The following is a 21,670-nucleotide window of genomic DNA, read 5'->3' on the forward strand; positions in this document are numbered from 1 at the left end:
CTGGCCCTCTTGGCCACCTGGGCACACTGTTGGCTCATGTTCAGCCCAGCATCAACCAACACCCCCAGGTCCCTTTCCTCTTCACAGCCATCCAGCCACTCGTCCCCAAGCCTATAGCGCTGCATGGGGTTGTTGTGGCCAAAGTGCAGGACCCGGCACTTGGCCTTGTTGAATCTCATTCCATTCACCTTGGCCCAGCGATGCAGCCTATCTAAGTCCCTGTGGAGGGCCTCCCTACCCTCAGGCAGATCAACACCACCTCTCAACTTGGTGTCATCTGCAAACTTACTGAGGGTACACTCAATCCCCTCATCCAGGTCATCAATAAAGATATTAAACAAGACAGGCCCCAGGACCGACCCCTGGGGGACACCACTTGAAACAGGTCGCCAGCTGGACTTCACTCCATTAACCACCACCCGCTGAGCACGGCCCTCCAGCCAGTTTCTTACCCAAAGGAGTGTGTACCTGTCCAGGCCACGGGCAGCCAGTTTCCCCAGGAGAAGCCTGTGAGAGACCGTGTCAAAGGCTTTGCTGAAGTCCAGGTAGACTACATCAACAGCCTTTCCCTCATCTACCAGTCTGGTCACCCAGTCGTAGGAGGAGATGAGGTTGGTCAAGCACGACCTGCCTTTCATGAACCCGTGCTGGCTGTGCCTGATCCCCTGGGCACCACGCACATGCTGTGCGATCTCACCCAGTATGATTTGCTCCATTACTTTCCCTGGTACCGAGGTCAGGCTGACAGGCCTATAGTTCCCCAGATCCTCCTTACGGCCCTTCATGAAGATGGGAGTCACATCAGCAAGCCTCCAATCCTCTGGGACCTCTCCAGTTAAGCAGGAGCGCTGATAGATGGCCGAGAGCGGCTCAGCAATCACCCCGCCAGCTCCCTCAGCACCCGAGGGTGCAGCCATCCGGTCCCATGGACTTGTGACAGTCCAGATGGAGGAGGAGCTCTCTGACTGTCTCCACCTGAATGGCTGGGGGTGCTTTCTGAGTAGCGTCCCAGACATCCTGATAAGGGCATAAAATGCCCAGAGGATAACTGGTCTGGCTATTAAAGGCAGATGTAAAGAAGGCATTGGGGACCTCAGCCTTCTTGTCCTCTGTGGCCACATTCCCTGCTGCATCAAGTAAGGGATGAGAATTATCCTTGGTTCTTCTGTTGCCATTGATATATTTATAAAAGGATTTTTTATTGTCTTTTACTGCAGTGGCCAATCTGAGTTCAAGTTGGGCTTTTGCCCTCCTGACTTCCTCCCTGCACACCTTAGCTACTCCCTTGTAATCTCCCCAGGTAGGCTGTCTACCCCTGCGGCTCGCTTTACGGCACTCAGGACAGCCTGTTCTTGCACCTTTAAGATTTCCGTCTTGAGGAGCATCCAGGCTTCCTGGACCCCTTTACCCTTCAGAAGCGACTCCCAAGGGACCCGTGCTACAAGCGCCCTGAACAGATCAAAGTCCGCCCTCTGGAAGTTCAAGAAAGTAGTTTTGCTCTTTTGACACCCCCAAGAATAGAGAACTGGACAGTTCCATGGTCGCTCTGCCCAAGACGGTCCCCAACCTTCACTTCTCCCACCAGTCCTTCTCTGTTAGCAAAGACCAGATCAAGCAGGGCACCACCCCTGGTAGGCTCTCCTACCAGTTGCACAAGGAAGCTATCCTCCACGCAGTCTAGAAACCTCCTGGACTGCTTCCTCTGTGCTGTATTATACTTCCACCCCATGTCAGGGAAGTTGAAATCTCCCATGAGATCAAGTGCTGGCGATCGCGTGACTTCCGCGAGCTGCTCATAGAAAGCTTCGTCCAACTCTTCATCCTGGTTAGGCGGTCTATAGCAGACCCCCACCAAGATGTTGCCACGACAGTCCTTCCCCCTGATCCTTACCCATAGACACTCAACTCTGTCATTACGAACCCCAAGCTCTTCAACAGCAAAACATGTGACATCCCATGGGGGACACCCCATTGGAGCCATGTCCTGTGTTTGCCATCCCATGGGGGAAAAGTGCAGGACCACGTGCTGGCAGAACTTTGTGTGTGACACCCAAGCCCGGACAAACTGCAAAGGACAAACCAGCGGGGACTATTTGCACAGCTCCATGTGTACAACATTTCTGGGGACCCCAACGTGCCACTTCCCGTTTGGGCTGTGATTGCCACATCAGTTGGCAACATCACACCATCCTGTCCAAAAGAGGAACTGGCAGAAAACAACACCACTCCCTGTCCCCACTGCAGTCTCACTGTCTCCAAGCTGCTCCTGCCTCATGACACCAATGGCACTGGCCCTCATTCTCGGTCTGTGACAGTGGGGATGTGATGCCAAGGGGGTTGGAGGCCCTGTGTGGAACCAGAACCGTGTCCCTTGCAGGTTGGTGGCTGGTGGCAGCGAGCAGAGCACAGCATTGTGAGTATGGAGATGGGGGGAGCACGGGGAGAGAGGGAGGGAAGCATTGTCAGGGTGCCAGCAGAGGTACACTGGAGTGTGTGCAGGGACAAGGCTGACTGCTGTCCCCTATCCTAGTGTCCCGACCCTCCCTGTCACTGCACCCCAGCCAGGGGGTGTCCCTGGGTGACACTGTCACCCTAAGGTGCCACCTGCCCCAGCTGGCTGCCTGGGTCCGGCTGTACAAGGAAGGACGTTGGATACACAGCAATTACAAGTACAAGGAGCAGGACACTGCAGACTTCTCCTTCTTGAGCACGTATCGGGAGCACGCAGGTACATATTGGTGTCAGTACCGGCTGCCTTGGTCAGCAGTGGAATCAGAGAAGAGTGATCCTGTGGAGCTGGTGCTGACAGGTGAGAGCACTGGGGACAGCAGATGGCTCTGCTTGCTCCCAACAGGACCGTGTCCCACTGCTGTCCCTTCCCTCATGCAGATCGCAGATTCCCCCCACCCAGCATTTCCCTGAGCCCTGAGGAATGTGTGGAGATGGGGACCAATGTCACCATCCAGTGCTGGAACAAGGACTATGGGGCCGCCTTCCTCCTGCACAAGGATGGGTGCTCAGCCCCCATCCAACGCCAGGACCTCGATGTGGTGGGCACAGCCACCTTCACCATCTTTGGGGTGACCCCAGCTGACAGCGGCACCTATAGGTGCTCCTACCGCCCCTGGGCTTACCCCTTTCTGTCCTCACCCCTTGGGAGTAATGTGACTCTGGAGGTGACACCCACACCTGCACACCCGGGTGGGTCTCAACCCCATTTGAGTACCCCTGGCGCCACGCCATGAGTGGCTGTGTCACCTCCTGTCCCTGTAGAGGTGGTGGTTGAGGATGTGATAACCCAAACACCCGGATCCCACAGGTGCTGCAGACAGTTCCCATGGGATGCTGGTGGTGGCAGTGGCTGGGGGCTGCACTGCTGCCTTTGTCTTCATCCTCATCCTTGTTGTCTTCTTCCTCCTCGGTGCCTGCAGACGTCGGATACAGAGAGATGAGTGCCCTGGTGGGGAAGGGTTTAAGCGTCTTTATTTCTCAGTTGATCCTCTCAAAGTCTCCACAGCCCCCCCAATAGCCCCATCCCATTCTCCTCCTTGTTTTGATGCAGGCACCCCTGCAGAAAGGCCTGAGGACATGGAATTCCAGGTAAGTGTCCTGGTCAGGGAACCCCAAACTCCGGCCTGACCCTTGGAACAACTCCTCATCCCATTTACAGTCCCAAACCCTGTCCATGGGGACCCCAGGGGATCCACAGCCTCATATGGTTTGCCTTAATGTTAAGCACAGCCCCCAAACCCAGACCATGAGGAACTCCAAATCTGCATTGTGGAGACACCCAAATCTGAGCCCTCAGATCCCCCTGGCCCCTCCAAAACTAAAATACCCCTCAGATCCCATGGGCCACTTTCACACTGTGTAGGAAGAACCCCAAACATCACTCACGCGGTGTCCCTCCCAAAGGACATTGGGGACCCCCAGGTTGACACTCTGCCTTCCCACTGTGTCCCCAGGTGCCTTCCAGTGACAGCGAGGGTCTGACCTACGTGGAGCTGCAAGCTGTGACCCCCAGCACTCCGCCCCTCAACCCCCCCGCTGACCCCCAGCCCTCTGTTATCTACGCCGAGGTAGCAGTTGGGAGGCATCACTGATGCCTCCATACGTGTGCACAGACACGTGTGTGTTATGTGCTCACATGTACTGCCAGCGTGCACAGTGCAGGTGTGTTGTGTGTGCTTATCGTCACGTGTGCACTGCATGCATGTATCACTGCATGTGTTCCTATGTGTCACACGTGTTCACCGTCACATGTGCACAACAGTTATACCCAGATGTGCACTCCGTGATTAACTCCATTCCTTGGTGTCTGCAGCATCACGCGTGTACACCAGTAGATGTGCACAGTGCTGCACATGGGTGTCCTTAGCATGTTTTCTGAGACCGGTAAAGAATGCGGGAGGTGAGCAACAAGACTTTGTGGACAGTTTTTCATTCCAAAGCAGTGCTCTGAAGAGAAGCTCTCAGGAAATGGACGTGTATTCCTGCTCTGAGCCTTGGCTGACTCCATCGCGGTATCTGTCCCTGCTGGCTGGGAGAGGTGTGACTCAGGAGACAGAGAGAGATTCACCTCCCTCCAAACCCCCTGAGAGGGACGGTGCACATGTGCTCCCTGTGCCTGCACTCTCCAGGCCCTCCGTGTGTCCGTGTGTCCTTACCATGTGCCCCACGTCAGCGCCACGTCTGTCCCTACAGCACACACACGTCCCCTTCCCGTGTGCGCATCTCCGGCTCCACATCCCAAACCAGCACCCGGCCCACAGATTTTGTGTTTGGGGTCCGGATGGCTATTTGGGGATGCACGAAGTTTTTGTGGTCTGGATGGAGTTTGTGGAGCTGGATTGAGAATTTTGGAGTGAATGGAGATTTCTGTGTGGTTTGGAAATTTCTGGGGGGATAGAGATTGTGGGAAGTGGATGGAGATTTTGTGGGTGGATGGGACATTTGGGGCTGGATGTAGATATTGGGGTGGTGAGGGTATTTTGGAGCTGAACAGTGTTTAGGGACTGGATGGAGACTTGTTGAGAGTGACTGAAGATTTGACTGCTGACTAGAGAATGTGAGAGGATGGGAAGAGTTTTGGGGGTTGCATGTTTGGGGGTTGAGTGTAAGTTTTTTGGGTGCTGGGTGTAGATTTTAGTGCTGGATGGAGAGGAGAGGAGAGGAGAGGAGAGGAGAGGAGAGGAGAGGAGAGGAGAGGAGAGGAGAGGAGAGGAGAGGAGAGGAGAGGAGAGGAGAGGAGAGGAGAGGAGAGGAGAGGAGAGGAGAGGAGAGAAAACGAGGAAGAATTCATTGGTGGAGATAAAATCTATTTACTGAGACTGAAAAGGAAGTGAGAAATAACAGTACTGATAATCAGATAGATGTATTTACTTCTGCAAAGCAAGTGATGCACAAAGGAATTGCTCAGCACCCAAAGACCAAGGGTACAACAAGGACAGAAAGGGTGGCAGGGGATTTTGTGGGGTCTATAGAGGATCTATGGGGCATCTGTAGGAGATGGGAGGGGAAGAAACGGACATTTTAGATTATATGCAGTAGAGGGGTAGATTGGAACAGCTCAGGGGGTTTCAGAGGAATGGTGGTGGTGTTTTGGAGTGAATTGGAGGGCATTTGGAGGACTCAAGGTGTGCTAAGACATTTGAGGGGATAAGGAAGGATTTTTGTATAAGAGATGAGCATTTAGAGATTTGGAGCGAGTGGGAAGCATTTGGGATGCACCAGTGAGAATTTGGGAGTGTTAGATTAGGGGAGGTTATCTGATCCGAGGTCAGAAGAGGACATCAGGGAGACCCAAGCAGGGAATGTGGCACCTGCCCCCTTGCATGCGCATCAAAACTGAGACACCAATGGAGGTCCATCAGTGTGATCCCCTGTGCTCACTTTGGTGTAAATAATGGGGGACTGGGGGGCAGTGGGGGAACGGGGAGGCTGGGAGCACGGGATGACAGCTGGCATCTCGGTGTAGGTCAGACCCTCGCTGTCCCTGGGGGGCACCTGGAGATAGAGGCAGAAATTGGGTTGCAATCATGGGGTCCCCAGGATGCTTTAGTTTGGGGTGGGGCTCTGGAGTAGGTATGCGAGGAAGGAGGGAAGGGGTTGTCATGAGGGTGGAGCTGTATTTCTGGGGGAGAGGCTCAAATTTGGGTTCTACACGGGGGATATTTGGGGTCCAGCTGTGTTTCCAGGGTGCCCATTGGGTCTGGATATATTTAGGGACTGGGGGAACACAGGGCCTTTGTGTTGGGGTCCCCGTGGCTTATATACTGGGCTTCTCTGTGAGCTCATTAGAGGTCCCTCTGGTAGACCTGTGGGGACTTATGGGGTCTGGGGCATGAGAGCTTCTGTGGGTCTGAGGGCTAAGATTAGTGGGCTGGGGGTCCCCAAAATGCAGATTTGAGATTCCCATGGGCCTGGATACAGGTGGTGCACATCAATGTCAGGGTAAGCCGTAAGAGACTGGGGGTCATTTCGGGTTCCCATGGGGAAGGTTTGGGTTTCCACGGTGATGTCTGGCGTGGGTCCGAAGAGGGATGTTGGGATTTGGGATTCACTGACTCAGGCACTTACCTGGAAGTGTATGGGATCGATCATTCTGGGGGTGAAACCTGCATTGAAAAGGGGAGAGGGAAGGTAGGGGGTTATGTGGGGGCCTCAAGGTCCAGTTGTGGGGTCTATACGGGATCTATGGGGGATCAAAGGATGGGTAGGGGATGCTTGTGGGGTCTATAGGAGGTGGAAAACTTTGAACTCCTTCCTCACCAGGGCTCTCATCTCTCCATGTCCAGGGGCTGCAGGCATCCAGGATGAAGTAGAGGCTCAGGCTGAAGATGAGGGCAGCAGTGCAGTCCCTCACCACCACCACCATCAGGTTCCCACGGGATGACACCTCAGCACCTGTGAAATTGGGGTGTTTGGGTGTCCTCAGCACAGGGCAGGGATGCAGTGACACTGCCACTCACAGGGCACACTGGGGGCATAGAGATGTGGGTCTCAGACTAATTCTCTGATGTGGTCCGTGGGGTGGTAGAGCACCTATAGGTGCCAGCATAGGCTGGGTTCCTCCCTAAGTAGATGAAGGTGGCTGTGCCCCACCAGTGGGATCCTGGAGCTGGACAGGGGCTGAGTGCTCAGCACTGTGCAGGAGGCATGCAGCACCAGAATCATCATGCCAGCTCTGGGTGGATAAATTGGTCCCCATTCTTACATGTGCCATGGGCTCAAGGAACTGTGAGGGGCTGATGTTATGAGATGTGTGCAGGGAGGAAAAGAGATGGGACTTGATCCTCGGGGGAAAGCTCAGGGCCACCCACTGTGCCCAGTACCCTCACCTGTCAGCACCAGCTTCACAGGATCACTCCTCTCTGATGTCCACAGTGGCTCTGACACCTGGTACCGACACTGATACGTCCCGGTGTCTTCCAGGTTTGTGACAGCAAAGGAGAACTCAGCCGTATCCTGCTCCTTGTCTTTTTCCTTGTTAGATTTCAGAATTCCATTCAACCAGAGCTGGACCCAGGCTTGCACCCGGGGCAGGTGGCAGCGCAGGGTGACATTGTCCCCCAGGGACACCCCCTGGCTGGGGTGCAGCGACAGGGAGGGTCGGGGCACTAGGACAGGGGACAGCAGTCAGCCTTGTCCCTGCACACCTTCCTCTGCCCCTCTCATGGTCCTCTGACCACACTCCCCTCCCTCTCTTTCCAGTCTCCCCCTGCCCCCATACTCACGTTCCTGTGCACTGCTCGCTGCCACCAGCCACCAACCTTCAAGGGACACGGTTCTGGTCCCACACTGGGCCACCAACCCCCGAGGCACCACGTCCCCATTGTCACTCACCCAGGATGAGGGCCAGCGCCATTGGTGCCATGAGGCAGGAGCAGCTTGGGGACAGCGAGGCTGCAGTGCAGACTGGGAGTGGCCGGAAAGGCAATCTCATTTCCCCTTGGGGACAGGATGCCATGATGTCACCTCCCCGTCTGACAGTTTCTCCAGTGAGTGGTGTGGGGCACCACGTGCAAGTTGTCACTCCTTGGCTATAACACAGTGTCCCCAAAGTTCTGCCAGCACATGGTCATGAATGGTGTCCTCCATGGGATGACAAATACTCAACTGTGGCTCCATGCCAGGTGCGGCCTCTTGTGCCTTCTCTTTTGTCAGAAGGGGAACACTCACCTTTGTCTGTCTCTGCTGACCACTGTATCTAAAGAATCCCTTCTTGTTCTCCATCACGCTGCACAGTACTGGGCTCTGGCTGTGCCTATCAAGCACAATTCAGAGCCCTCAGGAAGCTGAGAAAACCAGCAAAGTAACCTCAGACACCAAAGTGTGATGTCAAGCAGGTGTTGCCTTTATCACAGCACTGGGTGCGTGGGGGATCGCTCCACCAACACGCACACCAAAGGGAGAAACAGCCATGTGCCTGAAGGCACAGCATGAACATATTCACTGCATTCCAAGGACACGGGCAGAGATTCCAGGAAATAACTCCCATCTCTGGTGGTGGTGGGATGCATTATGGCTGTAAATTTCCAACCATTCAGGGGGTGGGAGGGTAGCCCAAACCTGTTCCCACTGACGTTACACTGAGCCCAGGCATCTGTTTTGCCATCTAATCCTCAACAACAGGACGTCTATTCTACTTTCTTATCTTCACTGGACAACAAGCTCTGTGGCTCTTCTGCATTAAGTTCTTGAGCTTCTATTCACGTCCTTCAGCTCACATCTGCTCAAGTGATGAGAAAGGCTGCTCTCAAAGTGTAGAAAGACTGTTCTCATCATTCACTGACTGCTCCGAGAGGGATGGGGGAGAGAATGAGAGGACAAATAATCTGGAACTCAGAGGTTGAGAGAAAAACCTGTTTTAATAAGACAGTCAAGGAAGAGAGAAAGAACAGTGATGGTCTATGAGGGAATCTATAGGAGATGTACGTTGGACAGAATGGGAGTCAGGGGGCTTGAAGGTGATCTGTAGGGGAGGGGTGAATTGGGACAGATGTGGGGATCCCACAGCGCTGATGTTGGATATGGGGTAGATCCGGAAGGATCTGTGTGTATGAAAGAGTGCTAAGGGATTTGAACGCAAAGAAAGGGTACTGTTGTTAGAGATGAGCATTTGGGGATTTGGTGGGATTGGGAAGCATTTGGGGGCTCTGGTGGGGACTTGAAGGTGTTGGGTTTGAAAAGATCTGGGAATCATTGAGAGGGGAAGAGAGCATCAGGGAGCCCAAAATAAGGAATGTGTATCTAACCCACACAGTGCACCCCAAAGATGAGATGCCTTCTGGGGAGGCATTATTGGGGGCTTCCAGCACCCACGTCAGCACCCAGACTCTCATCTCTCCGTATCCAGAGGCTGTGGGCATCGATGACAAAGAAAATTCTGAGGGCAAAAACGAGGACAGCAGCACAGCCCCTCACCACTGCCACCACCAGGTTCCCATGGGACACCAACTCAGCACCTGAGGGGTGAAGGTATTTGGGTGCCTTCATCCTCAGCATCACCTCGATGGGGAAGGGATGTGATGATACTGCCACCTGTGGGTGACACTGGAGGCACCCAAATGGGGGGCTGGGAACTACCTGGGGGTGCAGGTGTCGGTGCCACCTCCAGTTTCACGCTGTCCCCAAGAGGCGAGGACACAAAGAGATAAGCCTTGGGGTGGTAGGAGCACCTGTAGGTGCCATTGTCAGCTGTGGTCACCGCAACAAGGATGAAGGTGGCCATGCCTTCATCACTGGGGTCCTGGTGCTGGAGAGGGGCTGAGTGCCCATCCTTGTGCAGGAAGATGATGCCCCCATATCCCTGGTTCCAGCAGCGGATGGTGACATTGGTCCCCACTGCCACGCTTTTGTCAGGGCTCATGGAAATGTTAGGTGGGGAATATTGACTATCTGGATGCAGAGGGAGAACAGAGATAGGACATGGCCCTGTGGAGAATGCCGAGGGCCATCTGCTTTCCCCATAACCCTCACCTGTCACCACCAACTCGATGGGGACACTCTTCTCTGATCTTCCTGGTGGCTCCAAAACCCGGTATTGGCACCAATCCTTCATTACATCTTCCAGCTTTACGCAAACCAAGGAGAACTCAGCCATGACCTGATGCTTGTCCACGTCCTTGTAGGATCTCAGAAGTCCATCCTGGTAAAGCTCAACCCTGGCAGATGGCTGGTTCCCATGGGACACCAACTCAGCATCTGAGGGGTGAAGGGATTTGGGTGCCTTCATCCTCAGCATCACCGCGATGGGGAAGGGATGTGATGATACTGCCACCTGTGGGTGACACTGCAGGCACCCAAATGGGGGCTGGTACCAACCTGGGGGTGAAGGTGTGGGTGCCACCTCCAGTCTCACACTGTCCCCAAGAGGTGAGGGCACAAAGAGATAGCCCTTGGGGTGGTAGGAGCACCAGCTTGAATCTCCCCTGCTTTAGCTTGACACCATTCCCTCTGGTCCTATCACTAATGACACGAGACAAGAGGCCAACCCCCAGCTCACTACAACCTCCCTTCGGGAAGTTATAGAGAGCAATGAGGTCTCACCTGAGCCTCCTCTTCTCCAGGCTGAACATTCCCAGCTCCTTCAGCCTTTCCTTATATGGCCTGTGTTCCACACCCCTCACCAGCTTTGTTGCCCTCCTCTGAACACGTTCCAGGGCCTCGATGTCTTTCTTCCAGTGAGGGGCCCAGAACTGGCCACAGTACTCGAGGTGCGGCCTCACCAGAGCTGAGTACAGGGGAACCATCACCTCTCTGCTCCTGCTGGCAACACTTTCTGATGCAAACCAGGATGCCATTGGCCTTCTTGGCCACCTGGGCACACTGTTGGCTCATGTTCAGCCGAGCATCAACCAACACCCCCAGGTCCATTTCCTCTATGCAGTCCTCCAGCCACTCCGCCCCAAGCCTGTAGCGTTGCCTGGGGTTGTTGTGCCGAAGTGTAGGACCTGGCATTTGGTCTCGTTGAACCTCATCCCTTTGGCCTCAGCCCAGCCCTCCAGCCTGTCCCGTTTCCTCTGAATGGTCTCGCCACCCCCAGGCAGATCGACACTTCCAGCCAATTTGGTGTCATCTGCAAATTTACTGAGGGTGCACTCAATGCCCTCATCCAGGTCATCAATAAAGATCTCGAAGAGGACAGGCCCCAGCACCGACCCCTGGGGAACACCACTCGTGACCGGTCGCCAGCTGGATTTAGCTCCATTCACCACCACTCTCTGGGCCCGGCGCTCCAGCCAGCTCCTTACCCAGCCAAGAGCGTACCCATCCAAGCCATGGACTGCCAGCTTCTGCAGGAGAATGCTGTGGGAGACAGTGTCAAAGGCCTTGCTGAAGTCTAGATAGACCACATCAACAGCCTTTCTGATTTCACCTCTACACATCCTAACGACTTCCTTGTATTCATTCTGAGTTGCCTGTCCCTCTTTCCACAGGAGGTAGATTCTCTTTTTCTCCCAGAGCCTCAAGAATAGCTCCCGATTCATCCACGCCGGTCTTCTTCCCCGTCAGTTCATTTTGCAGCTCAGGGGGACTGCCTGCTCCTGCGCCCTTAAGACTTCCTTCTTGAAGAGCAACCGGCTCTCTTGGACCCCTTTACTCACTAAGACTGAATGCCAGGGGACTCCCCCTATTAGTCTCTTGAACACTTCAAAGTCTGCCCTCCTGAAGTCCAAGGTAGCAGTTTTACTGTTCCCCCTCCAGGCTCCACCATGAATCGAGAAATCTATCACTTCATGGTCACTCTGTCCAAGACAGCCTCCAACCTCCACATCTCCCACCAGACCTTCCCTGTTTGTGAACAGCAGGTCTAGCGGGGCAGTTCCTCTCGTGGGCTCTCTGACCAGCTGCATCAGGAAGTTATCCTCTCTGCATTCCAGAAACCTCCTAGACTGCTTCTTCTGTGCTGTGCTGTACTCCCAGCATATGTCAGGGAAGTTGAAGTCCCCCATGAGCACAAGGGCTGGCGACCGTGCAGCTCGTGCCAGCTGCTTATAGAATAGCTTGTCTGTCTCTTCATCCTGGTTTGGACGTTTGTAACAGACGCCCACCAGGATGTCTGCCTTGTCAGCCCTTCCTCTGATCTTTACCCATAGGGATTCAACGTTATCGTCCCCAGTCACAATCTCAGTAGCATAAAAGCAATCCCTAATGCAGAGAGCCACACTGCCACCCCTCCTTCCTTGCCTATCCTTCCTGAAGAGTCTGTAGCCATCCATTGCTGCGCTCCAGTCATGGGAGCAATCCCACCACGTTTCCGTTATGGCAACTAGGTCATCGTTTGCCTGCTGCACAATGGCTTCCAACTCTTCTTGCTTGCTGCCCATGCTGCGTGCATTAGTGTAGACGCAGCTCAGCTGAGCCCCTCGCCTCTCACCTAATCCCAATACCACTTCCCCAGGCTGATCTCTAGTAGGCCTGGCTTTATCCCCTGCCCCCTTCCTATCTAGTTTAAAGCCCTCTCTACAAGTCTTGTCAGCTCCTGGGCAAGTATCCGTTTTCCTTTGGAGACAGGCAATTCCCATCAGCACACCTCAGTCCAAGTGCCGAGTAGACTGCCCCGTGATCAAAGAATCCAAAATTTTTGCACTTGCACCTCAGCAAATGCTCTCAGCCATGCATTTATTACATGGCTTTTCCTGGTCATCTCAGTGTTTGTCCCTGCCACCAAGGGAATACTGGCAAACACTACTTGTATGCCCGCTCCACCAACTAACTTCCCCAGTCTCCTAAAATCATTTTTTATAATCCTCAGGCTTCTATCAGCCATCCCATCGCTGCCGGCCTGAACTATCAATAAAGGGCAATAATCAGAGGGGCGGATAAGGCTGGGGAGTTTTCTAGAAATATCCCTGAGCCGGGCCGCAGGAAGGCAGCACACCTCCCTGTGGGTAGGGTCAGGCCGACATATTGGACCCTCTGTTCCTCTCAGAAGAGAGTCGCCTACAACTAGCACCCTCCTTTCTTTCTTGGAGGAGGCAGTCTTCAAACGTGGAGCTGACCGCCTCACCTTGGGCAAGCTTGGCGGCAGTGCTCCCACGTCATCACTCACCACTCCCTCTGGTTGTTACAGGGCTTCATACCTGTTACTGAGAGGGACCAGGGAACCGAGGGAGGTCGGGATGGGGGTTGCCTGCGACGCTGGGCTGAGACCTGCTGCCATTCCTCCTCTCCTCTCAAGCTGTCTCTCCCTGTTTGACTATGGAGAGAGAGAGGGTCCATTACTCCCTCAGTCTGGGAAGTGCAATCTCTGCGCCTTTCTCGCACAGAGTCACTCCACCAGTCAATCTCCCACTCGCACTCTCTGATGGTCCGCAGTCTACCTACCTCCTCCCTCAGCTCCACCACCACGTTGAGCAGCTCGGCCAGCTGCTCACACCGCACACAAGTGGCATCCTTCCCATCCTCCCCTGGCAGCAGCAGGCTGAGGCACTCCCAGCAGCCAGCGACCTGAACATTACTGAGCAGACCCTCTGTCTGCGTTGCCACAGTCTTTGCGTGGGAAGCACGTTTCCTGGTGAGCACCATGTTTGAAATGGTGGCGTCAGGGCCTGTCAACAGGAGAGCAAGTCAGCTGAAAAAAAGACAGGAGCACTCACCCATGCTGACACAAGACCTCCACTCCCACTGCTGCCTCATTGAATGGGCAGTGCAGGCGGCCCTCACACACTGACTCCCTAGTCCATCCTGGTAAAGCTCAACCCATGCAGCCGGCTTCGGCAGGTGGCACCTCAGGGTGACAGTGTCCCCAAGGGACCCCCCTGGCTGGGGTGCAGAGACAGGGAGGGTCGGGGCACGAGGACGGGGGACAGCAGTCAGCCTTGTCCCTGCACACCCTCCTGTGCCCTCTGATGGCCCCCTGACCACGCTCCCCTCCCTCTCTCACCATAAACCCCCTATCACCACACTCATGTTGCCGGGCCCTGCTCGCTGCCACCAGCCACCAACCTGCAAGGGACACAGTTCTGATCGCACATAGGGCCACCAACCCCCGTGGCACCACGTCCCCATTGTCACTCACCCAGGATGAGGGCCAGCACCATTGGTGCCATGAGGCAGGAACAGCTTTGGGACTGCAGTGGGGCAGGAAAGAGCCTCAGAGCCACTGTCACTTCCTCTTGTGGACGTTTCTCTGTTGCATCACCTCCTGATGTGGGATTTGTGGTCCCCAAGACGTGGTGGTACTGAGGGCACCCAATGGCTGACACACAGAGCCGTGCACACATGCCCCAGTTGTGGTGTCCCACACAGGCTGTCACCGCTCCATATCTCACGCTGTCCCCAAAGGCCTGCCAGTTTGAAGCCCTCTCAGGGAAACAAGCCAGCTCCTGGTCTGAGATCTGCTTCTCCCTTTCAGACAGGTGGGATCCACCTGCAGCCATCAGCACAGCACAGAGTACAGCGCCCTCTGGTCAGAAAAAGAAGAAACAAAACTTCTGCTGTGGCACCAACCATTCTGCCACATATTTATCATATGTGTTTCCCTGACCTCTCAGTATCCTTCACAGCTACTGAGCGGACAGAGGAGAACGCCACATGCACTCCCACTGCACCCAGTGAGCAACCCAGTGCCTTTGCAGGGCCCTCAAGCTTCTCTCAGTGACTTCATCACTGCCAGCTTGAGCCATCAGTGAGGGAGAACAACCAGAGGGGTGAACCAGAGCAGGGAGTGTCCTGCTGATGTCCTGAGCTGGGAACAAGGAAAGCAGCACACTTTCCCTACAGGTATGGGATTTATTCATCTCCAGCCCTGTGGGGTCAATGCCATTGCTGTTGTGCATCCTTGATCCCCTGGTCTCAATCCCAATGAACCCAAATCTACCCCGTAAGATAGGGTACAGTACTTGAGGGCAAGGGGACATTTTGGGTGAGGAAAAAGTGGGAGGGTGCTCTTCTTGTCGAGCTCCCCAAGGTTGTGTAATTTGGGGATCAGCAGGGCAATCATGTGGGGGGGGAGAATCATATGGGGCTGTAGTGACATTGGAGGAAATTCAGCATTTCCTTAATGACCACAGATGTCTGCTGTGCTGTGGGAGGAAGTTTCAAATTCGAAGTAAATGTACTAAAAAAGGAGGTTTAGAGATGTGGGGCACAAATTGGAGTCCTGCTGCATAGATCACCCATAGATTTGGAGATGCATACCCTCATACGCACTCCAAAACCCCATCTCATTGCTCACCCCACAGATTTGGAGAGCCCACATCCTCCTACGGACATTCTGAACCCTTACCCATGCATTTCCCTATAGATGTGGGGTCGCGCAATCCCACAGCATAACCCCATGGGCTGCACTGAATGCCTGGGTGAGCAACACAGATGGGGGTAGCTCCAAAAAAAATACCTCTGATTTATTGTCATGGGAATGAGCACTGCTGCAGTGAGCACAGTGACACAGTCTGACAGAAAGCCTTCTCAGCAACAAAACCCCATTTCTCCGCACAGCTCCACCAGAGGTGGTGCATTTCCATCAGTGATGAACAAGGGCTGCATGTCACTCTTGTACCCACACCCCGCAGGTGGCACGGAGCAGATGGACAGGAACCTGGTGGTGGCAGTGGTGCGGGGCTGTGCTGCTGCCTTTGTCTTCATCCACGTCTTCATTGTGGTCTTCCTCCGCACTGCCCACAGACGCTGGATGTGGAGAGATGAGAGCCATGGTGGGGAATGGATTGCATTTCTTCCATCTCTTTATGGATCCCCCTATTGTCTTCAGCCTCCCCTTTGATCCCCTATACACACCCCAAATGTCCCTCGGTGCCCCCCACAGCACTCACATTTGTCCCCTCCAATGTTTGATGCAGATGCAACCCCAGAAGGCCAGAGGCCGTGCAGCTCCGGGTCAGTGTCTGTGTCAGCCAACCTCAAATTCCAATCCGTCCCTTGAGACCCCACACCCAACTCGGGAACCCCAGTCCCTGCCCATGGGGAACTCGCAAGACCCCCAGCCCCATATGTCTTGTCCCAAAATTAAGTTCATCCCCAAATCCAGTCTATGGAAGCATCCAATCTGAACCAGGGAGCTCCCCAAGATCCACATTTAAATTCCCAGACACCCTGGTGCTTACCAAGCCGCCAGACCCCACGCACACCCTCAAATTGAGTAATGAAGCCCAAAACACTCCCACAGTCTCCAGTGTCTGGCCCCTGGAGACCCCAAATCTCAGCCCCAAACTCACCCTCTTGGACACTCCCCCTGCATACTGACAACACGGATGTTCCCCCCAAGAAAACTGGGGACCCCCATAGTGACATTGCACTGTCCCCCTCTGTCCCCAGATGCTGTGCAGTGACAGCGACTGTCTGACCTACATTGAGCTGCAAGCTGAGACCCCAGCAGTCTGCACCGTGGTTCTCCTGCTGCCCCCCAAACCTCCACTATCTACGCTGATGTGCGTATTGGGGACCCCACTGATGTCCCCCATATGTGTGGTCAAGCACATGGATGTTGTGTGCACAGATGCATTAAACTGTGCACACTGCTGGTGTGCTGTGTGTGCTTACAGTCACGTGTACACTACATGCATGTACCACTGCATGTGTTCATGTGAATTACATGTGTGTACAGTGTCACATGTGTTCAATATATCAACAGGGAAGGGAAGGGAAGGGAAGGGAAGGGAAGGGAAGGGAAGGGAAGGGAAGGGAAGGGAAGGGAAGGGAAGGGAAGGGAAGGGAAGGGAAGGGAAGGGAAGGGAAGGGAAGGGAAGGGAAGGGAAGGGAAGGGAAGGGAAGGGAAGGGAAGGGAAGGGAAGGGAAGGGAAGGGAAGGGAAGGGAAGGGAAGGGAAGGGAAGGGAAGGGAAGGGAAGGGAAGGGAAGGGAAGGGAAGGGAAGGGAAGGGAAGGGAAGGGAAGGGGAGGGGAGGGAAGGGGAGGGAAGGGAAGGGGAGGGAAGGGGAGGGGAGGGGAGGGGAGGGGAGGGGAGGGGAGGGGAGGGGAGGGGAGGGGAGGGGAGGGGAGGGGAGGGGAGGGGAGGGGAGGGGAGGGAAGGGAAGGGAAGGGAAGGGAAGGGAAGGGAAGGGAAGGGAAGGGAAGGGAAGGGAAGGGAAGGGAAGGGAAGGGAAGGGAAGGGAAGGGAAGGGAAGGGAAGGGAAGGGAAGGGAAGGGAAGGGAAGGGAAGGGAAGGGAAGGGAAGGGAAGGGAAGGGAAGGGAAGGGAAGGGAAGGGAAGGGAAGGGAAGGGAAGGGAAGGGAAGGGAAGGGAAGGGAAGGGAAGGGAAGGGAAGGGAAGGGAAGGGAAGGGAAGGGGAGGGGAGGGGAGGGAAGGGAAGGGAAGGGGAGGGAAAGCAAGGGAAGGGGAGGGGAGGGGAGGGGAGGGGAGGGGAGGGAAGGGAAGGGAAGGGAAGGGAAGGGAAGGGAAGGGGAGGGGAGGGGAGGGGAGGGGAGGGGAGGGGAGGGGAGGGGAGGGGAGGGGAGGGGAGGGGAGGGGAGGGGAGGGGAGGGGAGGGGAGGGGAGGGGAGGGGAGGGGAGGGGAGGGGAGGGGAGGGGAGGGGAGGGGAGGGGAGGGGAGGGGAGGGGAGGGGAGGGGAGGGGAGGGGAGGGGAGGGGAGGGGAGGGGAGGGGAGGGGAGACTTCTGTTCATGACATGGAGGAGCTAGGCCCTTCCCACCTTAACCTTCCTCCTCAGGAAGTCATCAGGCAGGAGAGATGGAGGATTTACTTGATTGAGATAAGGAGAAAACTGTTTTACTCAAAATGGTAAAGGAATGTGATATAACACATTATAAAAGGAATCAAGAGGAATATATCACACCAAAGGGAGAGGGGAAATATCTCCTAACTGTGTGGCAGGTTAGGGCAGAGCAGAAAGCGAAGGAACGTCCTCCACTCACCATCTCACTGCCTTCCTGGAAACCACGTGGGAAGAAGGCTGGTAATTATTTCTCATTGTGAATTTCTTGCCTTACAAGGGGGGCAGAACGAACCTGTTCCCACTGATGTTACACCGAGTTGAGCAACCTGTTTTGCTGCCTTATCTTCAACAACAGGACATCTATTCAACTTTCTTATCTTCACTTGGCAACAAGTTTTGCAGCCTCCGCATTTCGTTCTTCAGCTTCCCTTGACGCAAACCTGCTGTTCTTCTGCTTGTATCTGCTCCAGGTCTGCAAAGGGTTCTTCTCACAGAGTGGAAAAGCTGATGGATCTGGTTGAAAGGTAATGAGATGGTAATCATGTATTAATTGCAAACGAGTACAAAAACTGTGCACTCTCTGCAAGCATATCGACCCCTCATGCAGATGGTTCTGCCAGCTGTGCGATGCTCTCTCTGCACCCAAGCACACCTTTGCCTCAACTTCCAGTTCAGCTTGCAAACTGCTTATCACCGCTCTCGCTGACTCAGTTCCTCATCCAGTTTGGTGCACAACACATCCATCTTCCTGCACTGCTCTCACTGCAGCACCTCCTACTCCACAAACAATGGCCTCACCTTTACCAGGTCTTCTTCAGTGTCCTTTTGACATGTCCTGTATCCTCTCTGCACTCTTGATCAGGCTGAGCTCGTGTAGACATGAGCAGCTGCCAGGGAACTCAGACACGGTCCAAACAAGAATCCTTCCTTCTCAACTCGGATTATATCTCTTCTGGATTCCTCTTGCTCTTTATTCAGGGCATTCTGCCCATGATGCCAAGTAAAATGTCCCGTCCCACTTGGTGAGTTGTGGGAAAGGTGAATCTTTGGAACCTCCCAGATATGGCACTGCTCTATGAACCCAACTGTCCCTTTCTTCCACCCGGTTGGTGGAACTGCTATTGCCAGAGTTGATCAGCCAATTCCTCCACCACTTGCCCCTCTCCAAATTTCCAGGTTCCTACTGTCTGTGAGTTGCCATACGATGATGGTGAGTTGCCAATCAAACTTCCTCCACATTTGACACTGTCTGGATGTTGGGAGAACTGGTCATTGTTCAGGTCCCCATTCCATACCTCCTCCAGCACAGCTCATTCCCTCCCACACTGGATACCCCTTTCCATGCTGCCCACTTCCCTGGCTGACACGTGGCATCGTCCCTGTCAGGACAACTCTCCTTCACAGCTGACAGCAGTTGTGTCCAGAGAGGGAGAGCACTGTCATGTTTTCCATGACTTTGTCAGTGCCCCCTTCCCCAGAGAGGGATCCCAGCTGCCTGGCTTCCATGCCCACTAAATCCAGGCTGTGGGCCCCATTATCCCAGCATGGCAGCAGCCAGGTGATGCTGTGCTCGCCTGGACAATGGCTGAAATCACCTAAAGAGGGTCAAGGTGGCCGAGCCCCCAACACTGGGGTTCCTGTGCTGGATTGGAGCTGAGTCCCTGTCCTGATGCAGGAAAGTGGTGCTTCGAAAACCCTGGTTCCAGCACCGGATGGTGATGTTTGTCCCGACCTCCACATGTTCCTCAGGGAAATGCTGCATGGAGGGTATTTGGATCTATGTATAAAGTGACGGCAGTGCTGGGACACGGCCCCACAGAACTATACCTCCTTTTTTGTACATTTACTGCTATTTTGGGACTCCCTGCCACCACACAGCTGACGTTTGCTGTTCAGGAAACACCAAACTTCCTCCAATGTCACCGCTGCCCTATAGGACACCTCCCTGAGGTCACTGCTCCTCTGTGCCCACCCCAAAGATCTATCGGGTGTTCCACAAAATATGCACCTTCCCCCCCCCCCCCCTTTGTTTTTCCTCCCCCCCAGAATGTCCCCTCACCCTCAAGTAGTGTCCCTTACCCTAGATGGTGTCCCCACCCCATCACAAAGGACAAATGGCCTCTGCAGGGGTGGCCCCCAAATGCGGCCCCACCCCTGCCCACATAATCTATGGGGCGGGACCCAGCTCCCCACAGACACTGAGGTGAACAGAGGAGGTGAGCACACGTGGGGGTCCTGGTGGGCTGAGGGATGTGGGCTGTAATGGGGCAATGGGGAAAAATGGAGAGTCACGGGAGGGATATGGGGTCAGGGGACTATATGGCAGGATGTGGGGTTGTGGTTGTATGGGTTGGGGATACAAGATCACGGTGCTATATATCTTGATACAAGGCCACCAGGCTGGAGATGGGGCAACCAGACAGGATATAGAGCTGTGGTGAGGGCTGTGGGGTCATAGGTCTATGGGGCAGGACATGGATTTGTGGAGTACAGGGAGGGTTTTGGAGAGGCGTCCAGCTGCACGCTTAAAGACTGCCTCCTCCAGAAAAGAAAGGAGGGTAATAGTCATAGGAGACTCCCTTCTAGGAGGAACTGCCCCGCTAGACCTGCTGTTCACAAACAGAGAAGGTCTGGTGGAAGACGTGGAGGTCGGGGGCTGTCTTGGACAGAGTGACCATGAGATGGTAGAGTTCTTGATTCTTGGTGGAGCCAGGAGGAAGAACAGCAAAACTGCTACCTTGGACTTCCGGAGGGCGGACTTTGAATTGTTTAGAAGACTAGTAGGGGGAGTCCTCTGGGATTCAGTCTTAGAGGGTAAAGGGGTCCAAGACAACTGGTTGCTCTTCAGGAAGGTAGTCTTACAGGCGCAGGAGCGGGCTGTCCCCCTGAGCTGCAAGATGAGCCAGTGGAGAAGGAGACCGGTGTGGATGAATAGGGAACTATTCTTGAGGCTCCGGGAGAAAAAGAGAATCTACCGCCTGTGGAAGAAGGGACGGGCGACTCAGAAAGAGTACAGAGAAGTTGTTAAGATGTGCAGGGAGAAAATCAGAAAGCCAAAAGCCCAGCTCAAACTCAACCTGGCCGCTGGGATAAAAAGAAACAAGAAATCCTTTTACAAATATATCAACAGTAAGAGGAGGACTAAGGAGAATCTCCATTCCTTACTGGATGAGGCTGGGAATGTGACTACTGACGATAAGGAAAAGGCAGAGGTCCCGAATGCCTTCTTTACGTCTGTCTTTAAAGGTTATCCTGAGTATCCTCAGGATACTCCACTTTTTAACCTGGTAGTCTCAGCTGGGGAGCAGACTAAACCAGCCACGATTCAGAAGGAAACAGTCAGAGACCTGCTACTGCAACTGGACTGTCACAAGTCCATGGGGCCGGATGAGATTCACCCGAGAGTGCTGAGGGAACTGGCGGAGGTGAGAGCCGAGCCGCTTTCCATCATCTATCAGCGCTCCTTGTTGACGGGTGAAGTACCAGAAGACTGGAGGCTTGCCAATGTGACTCCCATCTACAAGAAGGGCTGTAAGGAGGACCCGGGGAACTACAGGCCTGTTAGCCTGACCTCGGTGCCAGGGAAGGTTATGGAACAGATTGTCTTGAGGGAGATCACGCGGCAAGTGCGGGATAACCGGGGGATCAGGCCTAGCCAGCATGGGTTCATGAAGGGCAGGTCCTGCTTGACCAACCTGATCTCCTTCTATGATCTAGTGACCCGCCTGGTGGATGAGGGACAGGCTGTTGATGTGGTCTACCTAGACTTCAGCGAGGCCTTTGACACTGTCTCCCACAGTATTCTCCTGCAGAAGCTGGCAGCCCGAGGCTTGGATGGGTACACTCTTGGCTGGGTAAGGAGCTGGCTGGAGCGCCGGGCTCAGAGAGTGGTGGTCAATGGAGCTAAATCCAGCTGGCGACCGGTCACGAGCGGTGTTCCCCAGGGGTTGGTGCTGGGGCCTGTCCTCTTCGAGATCTTTGTTGATGACCTGGATGAGGGCATTGAGTGCACCCTCAGTAAGTTTGCAGATGACA

At 54.5% G+C, this 21,670-nt stretch overlaps 3 protein-coding genes across 7 annotated transcripts; 1 reads left to right on the plus strand and 2 right to left on the minus strand.

Moving 5' to 3' along the window:
• The first annotated feature begins 1,503 nt into the window (after window positions 1-1,503).
• LOC149914143 (osteoclast-associated immunoglobulin-like receptor) lies at window positions 1,504-5,190 on the plus strand. 2 transcript variants are annotated; one of them, XM_090127814.1, is made up of 8 exons: window positions 2,274-2,304; window positions 2,378-2,413; window positions 2,531-2,809; window positions 2,890-3,201; window positions 3,320-3,460; window positions 3,563-3,600; window positions 3,966-4,173; window positions 4,325-5,190. In XM_090127814.1, exons 1-7 carry the CDS (start codon window positions 2,274-2,276, stop codon window positions 4,101-4,103), a joined length of 975 nt encoding a protein of 324 aa, XP_089983940.1. In that variant the 3' UTR covers window positions 4,104-4,173; window positions 4,325-5,190. The 2 variants fall into 2 exon arrangements, with proteins under 2 accessions (XP_089983939.1, XP_089983940.1); XM_090127813.1 differs by having other exon boundaries at window positions 1,504-2,413.
• A 62-nt stretch (window positions 5,191-5,252) lies between these two features.
• On the minus strand, window positions 5,253-8,283 carry LOC149914144 (V-set and transmembrane domain-containing protein 1-like). Of its 4 annotated transcripts, XM_090127881.1 has the most exons (7): window positions 8,182-8,268; window positions 7,846-8,094; window positions 7,737-7,772; window positions 7,341-7,619; window positions 6,772-6,906; window positions 6,580-6,617; window positions 5,253-6,006 (listed from the first exon to the last, which is right to left on the minus strand). In XM_090127881.1, the coding sequence occupies exons 2-7, from the start codon at window positions 7,967-7,969 to the stop codon at window positions 5,842-5,844; spliced, it is 777 nt and encodes a 258-aa protein (XP_089984007.1). In that variant the 5' UTR covers window positions 7,970-8,094; window positions 8,182-8,268; the 3' UTR covers window positions 5,253-5,841. The 4 variants fall into 4 exon arrangements, with proteins under 4 accessions (XP_089984007.1, XP_089984006.1, XP_089984008.1 ...); XM_090127880.1 differs by having other exon boundaries at window positions 7,846-8,283; XM_090127882.1 differs by lacking the exon at window positions 7,737-7,772 and having other exon boundaries at window positions 5,255-6,006; window positions 7,846-8,283.
• An 810-nt stretch (window positions 8,284-9,093) lies between these two features.
• On the minus strand, window positions 9,094-10,320 carry LOC149914145 (T-cell-interacting, activating receptor on myeloid cells protein 1-like). Its single transcript, XM_090127929.1, has 3 exons — window positions 9,982-10,320; window positions 9,589-9,900; window positions 9,094-9,467 (listed from the first exon to the last, which is right to left on the minus strand). The coding sequence occupies exons 1-3, from the start codon at window positions 10,244-10,246 to the stop codon at window positions 9,301-9,303; spliced, it is 744 nt and encodes a 247-aa protein (XP_089984055.1). The 5' UTR covers window positions 10,247-10,320; the 3' UTR covers window positions 9,094-9,300.
• Window positions 10,321-21,670: the final 11,350 nt, after the last annotated feature.

This window comes from Phasianus colchicus, chromosome 31 (genome assembly GCF_987193195.1).
Source record: "Phasianus colchicus chromosome 31, bPhaCol1.hap1.1, whole genome shotgun sequence".
NCBI classification, from domain to species: domain Eukaryota; kingdom Metazoa; phylum Chordata; class Aves; order Galliformes; family Phasianidae; genus Phasianus; species Phasianus colchicus.